Consider the following 16995-nt stretch of genomic DNA (forward strand, 5'->3'; position numbering starts at 1 on the left):
CCAGTGCGATTGCAGCCCTAATCTGAAGAGTGATCTGCTTAGATAATGTGCAGAGAAGAAAAAGAGGCAGAGGTGACAGGAAACTGGGGAGGCAGGTAGTAGAGAGCACTGAAAGGCCTCATGACAGCATAGCTTTACTTTTGATGTACTCGCGATGCTAAGTCTAAATCGTATCACAGAGAGTGTGCTATCGTAGGAGTGATATTTCAACTAGTGCATCCAACAAATACTGAGAGAGATTGAGCACAGAAGAAAAGTGCCTCTCACTTTCCAGAAGCTTTAAAGGACTTAGAGAATGGTAGAAATGCTCAGTTATGATAATGAAGGGAATGTCATGATGTCTCTGACTCCCAGTGACATCTCCTATTCTCTCACATGTAGAGAGAACCTCCCCACAGACTGCTGCAGCCTGAACCAGGCCAGTCTCTATCAGCACTGCTTCTTCCCCTTTCCATATAGGAGATGTACTTGCATCACTAGATCACCACATAATTCACTCATCTCCTTTCACTTACTGACAGGAATGGGGCTTTTAACAGTCAATCAAAAGCAGGAAAGATAACAGAGAATGAAGAACGTGGTGGTGTAGTGGTCTAAGCACATAACTGGTAATCTGGTAATCAGAAGGACACTGGTTCGATCCCCACAGCCACCACCATTGTGTCCTTGAGCAAGACACTTAACTCCAGGTTGCTCCGGGGGGATTGTCCCTGTAATAAGGGCTCTGTAAGTCGCTTTGGATAAAAGTGTCTGCCAAATGCATAAATGTAAATGTAAAGAACGAAATTCTGATATAACTCACCAATACATAGGCCGTCACTCTCCTCATAGCCTATGCTACATACACAACGACCCAGTGGCACGAGCCAATCACCATCAGCTCCACAGTACAGCTTGGGTGTGTCACGTTCCTCAGCATTCTCAACACACGCCCCTCTGACCTCCACCAAAGATGAGGAATCCACCCGTGGTACAGTGTCCGGGAAGGCGGCGAGGTTTCTCAGGGTGGATGGGCACTTTTTGTAATAAATTCTCACAGACACAAGGGCGATACAGGCACCCACATCCTGGAAGGCCAAGTAGAAACCCTTTCGAGCTATTGGTCCCACTTCCCGCACCTCGGTATTGAGCCTCAGAACACGATCACCCAAGTCTGTCTGTGTGAAACTTTCATCGGCGGCAATAGTATCGATTTTGGCATAGTCATTGGGATGAAAATGAGCCGTGGCACCATGCGGCTCATCTGTCTCATAGTAGAGGAGGTTAAAAGTCTCCTTGCAGGTGCCAGAGACCCAGGGGATACTGTTGCAGTCCCGCAGGGTGAAGCGAAGCTCCACGTAAATCTTCTGTGCAGCCTGACGTGGTATCCAGTTGGTACGGAGCCAATTGTTCTGGTTAGGTTCCATTATGTGGCACACCTGGAAGGTGTGGATGGGTCGGTTATGCTCATCCATCTCTGTGATGGCATCCCACTGTGGAGAGCAAAGGACAGAGGATTGAAAAGATAGATAGTGGGATAATTGGATAAAGCAATAGAAAGGAGTGAATGTAAAGAGAGTGAGAATGGCTTCACTCATTGAAATCTCCATGGGGTTCAGAACAGCAGGGGACCATAGAAATGGCAGAAATTAAGCTTAATGTAGCTTCATTAAATCAGATACAAAAAATAATCTTATTTCACTACAAAAGGAAACACTATCTATGTTTACACGCAGCCAGATAATCCAATGATAGTCTGGCTGACTGTTCAGTCAAAAAGCCTTTTATAACATGCGTGAAAAAGCCTTTTATAACATGTCAGTTGAAAAATAAAATCAAATTAAGCTTGATCCAAACTTACTGAAAGAGGTTATTCAGATCATAAGTAATATATTATATAGAACAACAATTACCATGTAAACCTTTAAATCCAACTTGTTTACCCTTTTATTTCAACAAATATAGAAAAAAGAAAATCAAACACATTGCCTTAAATGTTAAATCTCTGCCAAAGGCTGCACGACCAGAATATTGCTATCTCAATAAATATTAGATTTCTTGAAACTATGAAAATGTATTGGATTTGTTCCGGTTGTCTTCCTGTAATTTCCTATGTCCAATTCCCAACCATTCAAGTCTAGAAGGGTTGTGTATTTATTGTTCTGTTGACAAATTTTTCAATAAAACTACTTTATGTGCATGTGAATTGCAATGCATAGGCCAATACTGCATGTTTGATTATTTGCAACAACACTCTTCTATACATCTTTGCCATATACTCTTATCCAGAGATGTTATTGGAGCAGGAAAGGGCAAAAGACTGTTAATGCAGGATAAAAAATTATTAGATAGATCGATCGATCGATCGATCGGCCCCAAAAAGTATTTTGTTTCACTTTAAATATTGTATGTCACTGCATTAAACGTGACACATGGAAACAAATGATACTAGAGCTTTTTACTTTTTTTAAGCTAAATGTTGATGACTTGTGTCACTGTCAAGTTATTTTTAGTGAATGTATGAGGTCAGTTACCCTCTGGTTCATTCAGGTGCCCTAGCAGAGTAACCACAGGTGTAGTCGTCTTATGAACTATGGACATGTTCCACTAATGTTTTACAACGATTTTGATTTTGCCTTCATTTTGTACAATATACAGTATATTTCTTTTTAAATTATTTGAAACTTAACAAACTTCATTGTGATTGGCTTAGCTTGAAAAGTGTGCTTACATTTTTAAATCATGCTTATAATTTCTTTAAATATTCGGTAAATGCCACTAGTTTATAACACAGAGACATTCATAATTTTTTAAGTGTAACTCAAGTGTCCAAAAACTTTTTGAAGAATTTATTTTTGGCATGCATGTGATGCACAGGTAAATGGGCCTTTTCATTACACTGCAGATTTGAGGGTATCCAGTACATTCAAAAATTGATTAAATTGATATAGATTGACAAAAATCTAAGTATGTTAATGACAGCTACTTTAGGTTTTCTAAACAGCTAAATATTCCCTTGATATTTAGCAATATTCCATGCCAATATCTAGAACTACTGTACTACCTACAGTGAACCAACTATAAATTACACAAGTTGATTCCTACAGTGCAACCTTCCCCCCAAAAAGCAATAGAACTACATGACAAATACAATATAGCATTTACAGTAACTCTGAATAAGACATATATTTATTTGTCACATCCAGGTACCATGAGACTTCTTACTACAATTTTCATAAGTCTTACATAATTTTTAGTTGTTAAATCTAGGCTCTAATGTGCTACACTTATACTGGTTAATACAGAGGCTGTGAACATAGTAAGGAATAAGGGGCTAATAGATTTACCAAAGCCACAAGCTACAGCAGAATCAAGCAGTAATGACAGGAAGTCTGACCATGATATTGCTGCTCAGCTTTGAGAGACTTTCTACATCTTTCTCTCTTTTACACTCCCTTGTTCTATTTCTACACACTTTGTTTTACACTCATTTACATTTCCGCACACTCCTGCTATCTTTTCAAAACACTTTAATTCGTTCTTCAATAAACTCTTTTCCACATGTTTTCACAATGCCTCTCTTCTATAACCTTTTTTTGTGTTAACCCATTCACTGCCCTCTTCATCTGTCACACACCCTTTTACTGTACTTCTTTCATCTTTTCTCATTTCTTTTTCTCTCTATTTTGTATTCTTTCTCTCACTTGTACACACTCCTACCCATCCTCTAAAACTCTTTCCTCCAATCATCTCTCTTCCCTCTTCTTGTTCTTTTATTTCTTATCTTCCTAATCTTACTTCGTCTGATAATTAATTAGGAAGGACGCACTTCATTAGCACTAAAGCCTCTACTTTTTCACTTTCATTATTGCAGTGATAAGCACTGGCTTCCCTAATTGCCTCTCAATCAGAATATTGCTGTATCATAGTCCTTATGGTCTTTATAGCTCCTCACAATAGGCAGCTGTTTGCTTCCATGCTTTTGATTGGAAGACCAAGTTTAATATTTCCAAACAATACACAGACATTTGATTAAGTTTGTAACTATTGACTATTTTGGCCTTATTTGTTAAATATTCTACAACAGTAGGTTATTGCTAAAGTTACTTCTACTGTACTGTAAGCTATTATGTAGGGCATTGAATCTCTTTGTTATTATGATTACTCTAAAGGCCAATTTGTAACATAACAAGACTACAACAAGAAACAAAACCATGTACGTCTATGGTCTTTTAAACACAGATTCTAAAATACTATTCTGATTTGTCATGTTTATATTCAGAGACTAGGAGATTTTTTTTTTAACTCTTCAGGTTTCAAGTTTTTTTTATTTTTTATAACAATTGACAATGATCATTAATGTGAATTAAAATTAGGTGTCAGTAGTTTGTATCAGTAGTTTTGGTGCAACAAAAAAAAAAAAAAATGATTTTGTTCTTATTAAATGTGCACTTAGTAACTTTTTGCTCATGTCATCTTGGAATTACAGTGACACCTAGTCATGTGGGTATTGCATCATTCAAAATCAATAGTTTTCAATTAGAGGTGCTGTTATGTAAATCCACTATTCACAATCAAACATGATTAATTAAATCCAAGAGAGAAAGATGAAATTAACAAGACAATTACTGAGATTAAACTAGTTGGTAATGTAATTTTATAATGGAAGCTCCTATGAGGGTGACCCTGCCCTATGTAGAATAAAACAGCTTTTATAAGGTTACTGCTATGACTAGAGCCCTCATCTCATGTGAGTGCTCATAATTTTATAAATATGTTTCAAATTATAATTAATTTATTTTGGGGTAAATCTTTTTTATTTGGAAAACATTACTGAGTGCACCTTTACGTTTGGGGGTGACCAAGCCTTTATTCATTCATATTAATTTACTGAGGTAGATTTATTATCATAAATATTTATAAACCACCATGGAGCCTGTTGACTGTGAAGCAACACATTATTCTGTCCAAGTAAAAACACAGATAATAGCACTCTAAATCTGATTATAATGTTTAGCCAACATGTCATTATCTCCAGCCTGTCCAATTCCTATCATTCATTAAAGATACAAGCTGACCTTAGACCAGCACAAAGAGTTTGAGATGCTTGATACATGCCCCGATCCTATAATCTCCTCTCACCCTGCCATTGCCTTTCATTTTTTGTTTCTTATCGGCTCTCTCGTTGGTGGTAAAATGAGGTATGTAAAAGACAGGGTTGGCAGAAGCGGGACTTCAATCTCCTGCTAGAAAGTGACCGGATATACCTATAAGCATTGCGGTGGGGATGAGATATCAGCACACCACTTAAGATGCTACACACACTGATAAAAGTGGCTGAGATGGATGAACCTGAAATTGGTGGCTACATATCACATTAAGTTGGCAGTGGTCCACTGAGAAGCATTCAAAACCGGCAGAGATATGTGTTATAGAGACAACATGGAGGAAATGCATCTCAGTGCTGGGGGAAGAAATTCATCACTTATAAAATAGTTAAAAAAATGGTTTCTATCAGCAAACATCTAGATGCCTGACTCTCCTTTGATATCTGTTATCATTTCTTCACTTGGAAAGTGACTGTGAAAAAGGCAGATCACTGGTACAGATTCTGGCAAGCACGCAAGATACAGGATATTTTAGAAAATGTTGGCACATTGTAATGCATCTAAAAAGAAATGCATGGCCCCTTTAAGAATCAGAGTTTTACAACACTCTAGACACCAGCTTTCTGGCACTCTCTTATGATAGAAATGTGAGAAGATACGTTGGGCAAGAGAGCTCCCGGTTTTGTTCATCGGTTAATAATTCTTAGGGTAAATATCTAATTTTACAAAAAATGCTTATAAATTGCATTAAGTATGTGTTCAGAAGAGTCGTTTGTTAAAATTGAGAGTTTGTTATGGATCATTTTTGAAGGATGCATATGGATTGCATGTGTGGATTTTGACCATGTTTTTGCATACATGTGAGTAATGGGTATGTAAATGTAGTATTAATCATCTTATTTAATGATTTATAGCCCAGAGTGTTTTCCAGTTTAGTGAATAAGTGTAATACATATAAAATGTGAAAAGTGTAATGAGAATTCTTGTGTTTTAAACTTTTATACATGTCTTTAAAGCCTGGTTAAAAATGCATAAAATGCTTTGAGTGATTTAAGCATGTGTTAAATGCATGAAATGCTTTAAGTGGTTTGAGCTAGTACATAGGGGGCTGTGAATGATACAAGCATGTAGGAAGTATGTGCTAAAGCATATGTTTGGCTAAAGCCCTGTTTGTATTTTCATTTGATATTATACCTTCATTGTACCTTCTTACATTTTTGTATTTAATTTCCGTTTGTTTTTTTATTTTCTTTTACATATATACAGACCCATCGATAGGTATTTTTGTATCCTGTGTTGTTTTTGTTTTTTGTTTTCTCGTTTTTGTCTTCAAAACGGAATAACTGATACACTGACAATGTATAAATTTTTCCTCTAGAAAGAAAAAGGCCAATATTGAGAAAACACTTTTTAAATTTTTTTCCATTTCATATAACAAATAGAAAAACAAGAATTAAGCTTGAATTCTCTTTTTTTTTTTATTAAAGCATATGAAATTAGTATAAACTTGATTATTAAATTTGCAAAGGTGGATGGATGTGAGAAACCCATTTCTACTGATTGGTCAACCTGCGACACCAGCTGCTCTTTCTCGTTCCCTTTCTTCAGACTTATCTTGTTTTACTATGTTTTACTATGCACAAGGTTAAACCAACACACTATAAATTAAGCTAAATTGGGATTTGTTTTTAATTTACTAGGTATAAAGTAACATTATCTTGTTGTGTGGTGTTCTTGTATCACTTGGTGCCCTATAAGAAAGTCAGGACTACCTTATTAAGACTCTTTTTCTAATTTGACTGTGCTTTTTTATATTATAGCCCCATTATAATAGCCAGGCTTTTTAATATTACACTCCATGTGAGTGCCATGGATTTTTAGCTTGATTTGACGAAACCAGCATAGGTATTCTCTAAGATCAGGTTTGATAAAACTTTATTGGTGTTCTAGGCTACTACATTTGCATATCTGACAAAAAATTGAATAAAACAGACAATCAATTACTCAGTTGATCAATAAATTACATTAAGGCAGGGATCGGCAACCTTTTTGACATTTTTTATTTCTGGTCAATGGCTGTGCCAGCATTGACATGCGTGCCATAGTTTGCCGACTTTTTTTTTTTTAATAAACCATGCAAATGTAACTGCATGTCAGCTAATTCAAATCAGGAATATGGTGTGTTTGGTTGCATTTTATTTCATGAATTCACTACATGACAGTGGGCCTCGGCTAAGCAGTAATTGAAGAGCTGCGTGCAGCTCAGCGCCCCAACAATGAACTTGACAACTTGTCATCATAGTATGCGTAAATATGCATCCCAATTGACCAGTAAGATGAAAAGACTAGAAAGCAAAAGGTGTAACTACAAATGAATGGTAAAAATCAATTGCAAACAAGCCCAGGACAAATGGAAATACAATTAGGGTTGAGTGTGAGTTTAATTATCTTTTGATTATTAAATACACATTAACCTTGGGTAATGGAAGTGTTTGTGAGAGAGATACTGGCACTAAATTTGACTCTGTAATTGATTAATTGACTTCGAACAGCATCAATAACAACACCCAGTGAATCACAAATATTATATATCATGGCTTCTCTTCAACCTTGTGGATGAATGCCTGTGGCTCAGACATAGTATTTATTAATATGCTTGCTTGTTTGTTTATTTTTGCAGAGGCAAATTTGTGGCACATTTGTGAGAGACAAAAAAAAATCCCTTGTTGGTGATATCTTCAATTTAGCTAGCAATTATAATAACTTTCATTAATAACACCCAAAAATACATTTAAAAAGTTAGAAATGTCATGAATTGCTCTTTCATATATTTTCATAAATGATCTACAAAGCTGTGTATTATTTCCCAATAACGATTGATCTTAGTTGTTAGGGGAGTTCGACGTTGTGTCGAATGAAGCGACACTAGGGCTCTTTCTTGAAGGCCTCGGTTACCTCTGAACATGAGAAAAGACCAATGAGAATTTGGCAGACAGAATTTGCATGTCCCTCCCCTGGACATACGGGTATAACAAGAGGGAATCGTGCATCTATTTGTTCAGATGTCTTCTTCGGAGCCGAGCGGTTGTGCGATTTGCGAGCTGTGATCACTTCTGTTCCACTCACCTCTGTACAGCATTTGCTGTTGGTTCTACAGCACGCATCAGCGGCTTTCTCCTTCTCTGCAAGGCAGTGCCGCTTTGATGGCTTCTAAAAGAGAATATTTTTCTAAAAGAGTTTATTTCTCTAAAAGAGCACATACAGAAGGCGTTGAATATCCTTTTCAGGACGCATCTTTTTACAGATGTCCTTCCGTCCCTGTGTAGTTCCTGGATGCGGTCGATATCTCTCAGCTCCTGATGGTCATAGATGCTGCCTTGTGTGTCTGGGCTGGTGTTTGTGGATGGTTCTTTTTCTCACTATCAGAACTTAACCATGGCAACGTTGCGGTCACGGCTTTCCTTCCTAAAAAGGAATGCCACTCCAGCCGGCCCCCACATAGTTCCTTCTTCCCACGGGACTGAGGACGACCAATCTAGCGATGGAGGCGATTTGGGGATGGTACGCTCGTTGACTTCCGTCCAGGCTCGAGGCGACAGCGGCTCGCCTGACCTCCAGTCTGATTACTCCCTCGGACCCGCTGAGCTGGATGATGAATTCGCCAATGCATCTGAGAGCGTCCAGGCGTCTGACGTGGTGTCTGACAAAGCTGCTTTCTAAAAGCCCCCATCTCACAGCTCGGCCTTTTTGGTGACGTCGTTGACGAATTCGCCCAGCAATTTTTGGCGGTGAAGAAACAGACGGAGGCCATTTCCCACATCACACCCTGCCGCCATTCCACCGCAGGCCGTGCTCCATCTGATCACCGAGAGCATCCCCGTGTGGCTTCCAAACACCAGGCAGCTCCACCTCAACCTGGTCCTAGCTCTCATCCCCAGCATCAAGCGCATGGCAGGACACGTACGGCCCCTGTCTCTCGGATGTCATCGAGGACCCGGATGGCTCCCAAGCGCTCATGAGATGGACGACCCAGGGAATGAGACGTTTGCTCCAGAGCTGGTAAACCGACCACTCCATCCCCCGGTGGAGGGCCAGGAGGAGAATCCTTATTTACAAACCTTATTTCCTTTGCCGCACCCTCTTCGGGCTGAGGTACCCACATTCTCAATAAAAGAGTGATTTCCTCATTCCCTGGGTCATATGGCCCAAAAATGCCGTTCTCACGGCAATCCGGTGTGATATTCCGGCAGTCCTGGCACCCCGGACATGGACCCCTCACCTCCAAACTCAGAACAGCTGGTTCTGATGAGTCTAGAGGGGGGACCTCCTCCTAAGTCGGGACCTCCTCCTCAGTCACTAACCCGCCCCCTGCTGGGTGCACGGAGCAAGGTAACTGCTTTGAGTCTTCTGTCAGCACCAAAGCCTCGGGATGCATTTTGCCTCGCGATGCGACACTACCTGCTCTGCACTGCCGTGAAGCTCTGCCAGATACTTCAAAAACGATTGTTTCAATTCCCAATCTGTCGAGCTGGCTGACCAGGACCATCCGACTCGGCTATGCGATCCAGTTTGCCAGGCCCCCGCCCCCTTTCACCGGCGTCCGCTTTACCTCGGTGCACAGTGAAGACGTCAACACCCTACATGCGGAGAATGCGACCCTAATACTCAAAGATGCGATAGAGCCTGTCCCTCCAGCCAAAATGAAGAAGGGTTTCTACAGCCCTTACTTCACAGTACCCAAGAAAGGCGGCAGCTTACAACCGATCCTGGACTTGCGAGTTTTCAACCGGGCCTTGCACAAACTCCCGTTCAAGATGCTCACACAAAGAGACATTCTAACATGCGTCCGGGATCAGGATCAGCGGTAGACCTGAAGGACGCGTACTTCCATCTCATCTCGACACCGACCCTTCCTACGGTTTGCGTTCGACACTAGGCATATCAGTAAAAGGTACTCCGCTTCGGCCTGTCCCTGTCTCCTCGCTTCTTCACGAAGGTTGCAGAAGCAGCCCTTTCCCCGCTAAGGGAAGTGGGCATCCGCATACTCAATTAACTCAATGACACTCTCGAGAGTCATTGTGCACCCACAGGGACCAGGTGCTCAGGCACCTCAGCCGTCTATGGTTCAGGTCAACTGGGTAAAGAGCAAGCTCGCCCCAGTTCAGAGCATCTCTTTTCTCTGCATGGAGTTATACTCAGTCTCAATAACAGCACGCCTCACCAACGAGCACGCACAGTCAGTGCTGAAATGTCTCACATTATTCAAGCCAGGCACAGTGGTTCCTCTAAAACAATTCCAGAGGCTCCTGGGGCATATGGCATACTCCGCGGTGGTTGCGCCACTGGGGTTGATGCATATGAGACTTGATTCCCGAGATGGGCATGGCACTGCAGCACATACCAGGTTCATCACCCCTGTCTGCCACCAGATTTTCAACCCCTGGACAGACCTCTGTTTTCTGCGGACAGGAGTCCCCCTACAGCAGGTGTCCCGATGCGTCCTGGTCACCACCGACTCCTCCAAACAGGGTTGGGGTGTCGTGTGCAATGGGCACACAGCCGCCAGCTCCTGGATTGGGCCCCGGCTAGGTTGGCACATCAACTGCCTAGAGTTGCTGGCTGTAAATCTTGCCCTGTGGAGGTTTCTCCCACTACTTCGGGGCAAGCACATCTTGATTCACTCAGACAGAACCACCACGATAGCATACATAAATCTCTCATCACATGTCGCAACTCGCCCGCCATCTCCTCCTTTGGAGCCAGCAGGGTCGTTGCATGCCACTCAACCTGGGCAACCTCAACACGGCAGAGGACGCGCTGTTGCAACAGGGTATGCTCAGTGGAGAGTGGAGGCTCCACCCCCAGGCGGTCCAGCTGATTTGGGAGCGGTTTGGCAAAGTACAGGTAGACCTGTTTGCTTCCCAAGAGACCTCCCATTTCCCACTCTATCAGGTTCCTTAGAGGTTCCCGGAGGCTGAACCCTTCCAGGCCATGCCTGTTCCTCTCATGGGATCTCTCCATGGTCCTTTCAGGCCTTCAGAGACCCCCCTTCGAACCGCTAGAATCAGTCGAGCTCAGAGCCCTCTCCTTGAAGACAGCCCTCCTGATCGCGCTCGCCTCCATCAAGAGGGTTGGGGACCTGCAAGCGACACTTGCCTGGAGCTCGGTCCGGCAGACACCCATGTCATCCTAAGACCTCAACCAGGCTACGTACCCAAGGTTCCTACGACCCCCTTCAGGGATCAGGTAGTGAACCTGCAAGCGCTGTCCCGGGAGGAGGCAGACCAGGCCTTTTCATTGCTGTGTCCGGTGCATGCTTTGCGCACAGAGCTTTAGATGTTCTGAGCAGCCCATTGTCTGCTTTGTTGGACAGCAGAAAGGGAACACTGTCTCCAAACAGAGGCTTTCCCACTGGGTCATTGACACCATCGCTTTGGCACCACAACCAAGCCGCGCCCGCCCCCTTGCGGGTTTGAGCAACCTCGACAAGAAGTGTGGCATCCTCGTGGGCACTGGCCAATGGCACCTCCCTAGCAGACATCTGCAGAGCAGCGGGCTGGGCAACACCCAATACCTTTATGAGATTTTACAATCTGAGGGTTGAGTAAGTCTCGTCCCGTGTTCTGTCAGGTCCGAGCACGTAGAACTCGGGAATACGGAACGTCTGACTGGGTGTTAAGCTTGCACATAGCACCTTTCCCCTCAACTGAGATGATCACGTGTGTTCTTTCCCCCAGGAGAGTCCACTAAATTCACACTCCCTGGATGTTCTTCCTCCCTTGCCCTCTGGTCAGCAAATTCAGTGGAGGAATTCCCCAACCAGATCCACTACGGGTACTAATTACTCTGTACTGGAATAGGTGCTCCACAGGATAGGCCTTCATGGATTAATTCCCCTGTGTGTATTTGCCACGGTATGGTCCCCCTACTGGCGGACCCGCGTCTCCCTTGGGCAGTCCCCGCTGCTCCATGGTCACCGTGTTTTTAGCAACTCCTCCCTCCTAGCAGGTAGGATCTACCACCCCAGCATTTCCAGACGTGGCCTGAAAACCCATGTGACGTATTTTGCCACACTTTACCTCCCTCCAGCCTGGGCAGGTGGTGGTCTCCGTGGGGTCTTTTCCCACTAAAAGAATAGGAGTTGGAAAAGAATGCCTTCCCCGATGCGTGTTATAGTGTTAAATGGCCCAAGCCGCTTTAACTATATGCGAGAAACATAGAGAGAGAAAAGGCACGGCCTGCTCCCATGCTTTGCACGTTACTTTTTACCCCCATTCAGGATGCCGTGCAGTCTGACGTAGCCTTTTGCTTTGGCACGCAACTGCCTACCCACACCTGCTCATGTACACGGTTCACCACATGGCATGATTGAACAGGGACACCTAGTGTCGCTTCATTCGACATAATGTTGATTGAGCAACAGACGGGGAACCTCTAGGTAACTGTTGTAACCTCCGTTCCCTGATGGAGGGAACGAGACGTTGTCTCCCCCCGGCTACGACGCTGAACCAAGCCACTGTAATGGCCAAACCTTATTCTCGGCTCCTCAGTGCAAAACTTGAATGAACAGATGCACGATTCCCTCATTTTATACCCGTATGTCCGGGAGGGACATGCAATTTCTGTCTGCCAAATTCTCATTTGACTTTTCTCACGTTCAGAGGTAACCGAGGCCTTCAAGAAAGTCCCATAGTGTCGCTTCATTTGACACAACGTCTCGTTCCACAGTAACCTAGACGTTTTCTATGAGCAATGTTTTTACGTGCATTTCCCAAAACTGTGACCTTACAGTGACTGCACAGCTCGTCCTTCATTATATTAGTGCATAACTTTTTAATACCTGGCTGGAAATGTTTAAAGTTGCGTAAATGTTTAAATTTACTTTGTTTTCTATTTATTTATGCATCTATTTATAAAGTATATATATTACTACTTTGTGCTATTGCTGGGAAATGTAATACGTTAATTTAGTTATATTCACATTAATACATTTTCAGGAGGTGCACATTCTACTCGACTGCACATCCTAGCAGAAAAACTGATTGTGTGGAGTGCAGTGCACTTTTTCATTATGCATGACGCATGCCTCGGGCATAATCAACACGGAGCGGAGCGGAAAATTGAAGACTTCATCCGCAAGCAGTAAATCATGTGTGCGAGAGATACTGGCAAGCTGACTTACTGTATCTCTTCCTAAATTGTGATTACAACATGTCTACTGATTTTATGGCATGTATACATATACTTGTATTTACTTGATTAATACCTGTACAAATGTTTATAATTAACTTTTTTTTACATATTTAAATATTTAAAATAAATGATGACTAACCATTTTCTTGCAAGTTCTTTGAGACAAAGTATGAAGTAAATACATTTATGATGATTTTGTTTTGTGTTTGTTGTAATGTTTCATGTACAATCATTTAATCACAATTAATTGCGATTAATCACTAAAAACTGTGTGATTAATTCATGAATTAATTCTGTCAATTCACAGCACTTCTTAATGCATTTATTAGGGCCCAAGCACAAAGTGCGTAGGACCCTATTGTTTTCGTTAGGATTATTATTATTATTATTATTATTATTATTATTATTATTATTTTTTTTTTACGACTATTGGGGCACTTTTGGGGCTCTTAACGTGCTCAAAAACTCTTGAAACTTTGCACACTGGTCAGAACCCGCGGCCATTAGGGCCGGGCTGAAGCTGGTACCGGGCGTGGCAGGGGGCTCGACAGCCTCCTGAAACAGGGTCCAAAACTTGGTCCATAAATCAAACACGCTTGCATGTAATAATATGAAACTCGGTACACATATAGATCTCATCGTTTCATATATCCTTCATACTTTTACTTTTTACCTCAGCCCAACAGGAAATCGTCTATTTAGGGTTCTTTGGAAAACACATGCAATGGAATGTGAAATACTCCTCCTAGAGAATTCCACCAATCGCCACGAAACTCGGTCAGCATGAAGTCAAGACATTGAGGATGAAAAACTGCCGGCGGATTTTTGATATCTCGAACGGTTTGGCCGTGGCGAGGAAACGAAATTATGGCGCGAAAAGTGAAACAGGAAATATGTTATAACTTCTGCATACATTAATTGATCTCGATGAAACCGCAGCAGTGTGATCGCTGGAAGAGGCCGATCGCATGGATGTGACTATTGTGAGTCCAAGTTATAGCGCCACCAACTGGCAGAAGGAAGTGTGTCACTTTCAAAATGCTTTGAAATCACACTCTTATTTTTACCCGATTTACTTAAAACTTTATGTGTATAATGTAAACACACGGCAGATGTAGACGTGTGAAAGGATTATTGATATCTTAAATACTGTGGTCGTGGCAGCGCTTCAAAGTTGAATATTCTTTTTGATGCGTGGTGCAGGGGCTCAGTAGCGCCACCTGTTGACAAAAGTGGGGTATTGGTTTTATACTTCGACCTAGAGTCACAAAACTCAGGAATTATATTGTTCTCATCGAGCCGGACAACTTTCTAATTTACAGTCATTAGCTCAGACCAACAGAAAGTCAGATATTTTGGTTTGAATGTGGAACACATTGCAAAGGAAACTTTGAAGCTCCAAAAACCCCATAAAGGTAGCATATGAAGGGAGCAAATAGCAAGGAAGTGTGTTATAACTTCTGCATACATTAACTGATCTCGATGAAACTTCAGCAGTGTGTCACATGGATGTGACTATTGTGAGTCAAAGTTATAGCGCCACCAACTGGCAGAAGGAAGTGTGTCACTTTCAAAATGCTTTGAAATCACCCTCTTATGTCTCAAGTGAACAAACAGAGCAACAGAAAGTCAGATATTTTGGTTTGAATGTGGAACACATTACAAATTAACTTTGAAGCTCCAAAAGCACATAAAGGGTGCATAAAAGCAAGGAAGTTTTGTTATAACTTCTGCATACATTAACTGATCTCGATGAAACTTCAGCAGTGTGTTCGCGGGAAGAGGCCGGTCGCATGGATGTGACTATTGTGAGCCAAAGTTATAGCGCCACCAACTGGCAGAAGGAAGTGTGTCACTTTCAAAATGCTTTGAAATCACCCTCTTATGTCTCAAGTGAACAAACAGAGCAACAGAAAGTCAGATATTTTGGTTTGAATGTGGAACACATTGCAAATGAACTTTGAAGCTCCAAAAGCACACAAAGGAAGCATAAAAGCAAGGAAGTGTGTTATAACTTTTGCATACATTAACTGATCTCGATGAAACTTCAGCAGTGTGTCACATGGATGTGACTACTGTGAGTCAAAGTTATAGCGCCACCAACTGGCAGAAGGAAGTGTGTCACTTTCAAAATGCTTTGAAATCACCCCTTATGTCTCAATTGAACAAACAGTTGATAAAGAAATCGGGTATCAATATATTGAATTATGAATTATTGCAGTGATCAATGTCCGGTTAAGATGAAAATAAACTATCGCTCTGTCTAAGCGATTATCTTTCTGAAACACGTCACAAAAACTTACAGAAACGGATAACACAAACATGATGTTGGAAATATACACTTATCAGAATAGTTATATTAAACTTTAGTCTATTTCAGTTAAAGCCATTTAAGTTATAAAGCTGTCTCATGTAATTTCTCCTTTAATTCTATAATATAACCACTAGGTGGAGTTCTAAGCCTATTTTCTGTATTCTCGTTGTTTTAACGTATGAAGAAGACTTGTGTATGTTGTTGAGAACGCAGTAAAGTGTGACGCATATTTCGTTCTGTGAGTTTTATGAGTACTCCGAGTCTTTATTAAAACCAACACATGAAACATATGTCTAAAGAAAGTAGGGATGGGCTTATCGATCCTAACGTATCAAGATCCGAGTATGATGTTGTTTTAGGGTTGTCTGACTAGAGCTGTCGCGATAGTCAATATATCGACTTATCGCACGATATATGTAAATGAGCGCGATCATATTTGGTGCCGCGATATATTGCAATTGATAATTTGTTTTATTATTAAAAATAATAATCAGATTCATTTTTACATTAAAATGAATGTCACCAACATTTTAGTTGATCGCGCTGCCTCTGTCATCTTGTCTGCACTCTGTGTCGGAGGCGGGGCTCAGGCAGCGTGTCCACACACACACACAGAGAGAGAGAGAGAGAGAGCGGACACCGTCAGGTGAAGAGAAGGCGTGAACCAACTGCATTTTAAAGTGTTCTGTTTCGTGACATCTTCAGCGAGCCAGTTAGGAAGAACGAGTCCAACATTGGAATTGATTTCAAAGCCGCAATCTTCAGTTCCAGTGTGGGAACATTTTGGCTTTAAGCCGAACGAGAGAGGAGAGCTAATTAACGTGAACGAGCCGGTATGTCGACTGTGTTTTAAAACAGTAGCAGCGTAAAGAGGCAATACAACAAACTTAAAATCGCACCTAAAACATAACCATCCCACCCAGTTTTTCAACCTGGGAACAACAACTGCAGCTGGAGTTGGAGAGGGGCCTTCTTCCAGACAGTTATCTGTTGCAGATGCCTTTTCCCGACAGTGCAAATATAAACGTGACAGCGCGAAATGGCGCACACTCACGGATAGCGTAACTCGCTATAAGAAAGACTGTTTAGCACAGCTGGTAACATTGTTACCCCAGTAAGATCCTGCCTTAAGCCCCACAAGGTAAACATGTTGGTGTTCCTTTCTCGGAATCTGCCTAACAATTAAAAAACTAATCTGGCAGCAGAAATGTCCTGTTGATGCATCTGTGCCTTTGTGTGAGACACTTTAAAAGTTTAAATTGACATATTAGCCTACTTTGTTTTGATCTAGTTCTTGATACCTTGCACTTTTTTGTTAACGAAAGTGTATTTATTTACTTGTTTTATTTATTTGGGATATATTTTTTCACATTTCACAATGTTTAAATATTGAATAGAATA

General features: G+C 41.6%; 1 protein-coding gene across 2 annotated transcripts in view; it reads right to left on the reverse strand.

Moving 5' to 3' along the window:
* LOC127651615 (ephrin type-A receptor 6-like) overlaps window positions 1–16995 on the reverse strand; it is a 272024-nt gene that overhangs the window by 162317 nt on the left and 92712 nt on the right. The window contains exon 3 of one of the 2 annotated variants that reach the window (XM_052137535.1): window positions 803–1472. The exons of the other annotated variant lie outside the window; for it this stretch is intronic. Within the exon in view, the coding sequence (XP_051993495.1) occupies window positions 803–1472 (670 nt within the window). The remainder of the gene's footprint in view (window positions 1–802; window positions 1473–16995) is intronic. 2 annotated transcript variants of the gene reach the window in all.

The sequence above is a fragment of the Xyrauchen texanus genome, chromosome 11 (assembly GCF_025860055.1).
Source record: "Xyrauchen texanus isolate HMW12.3.18 chromosome 11, RBS_HiC_50CHRs, whole genome shotgun sequence".
NCBI lineage: Eukaryota > Metazoa > Chordata > Actinopteri > Cypriniformes > Catostomidae > Xyrauchen > Xyrauchen texanus.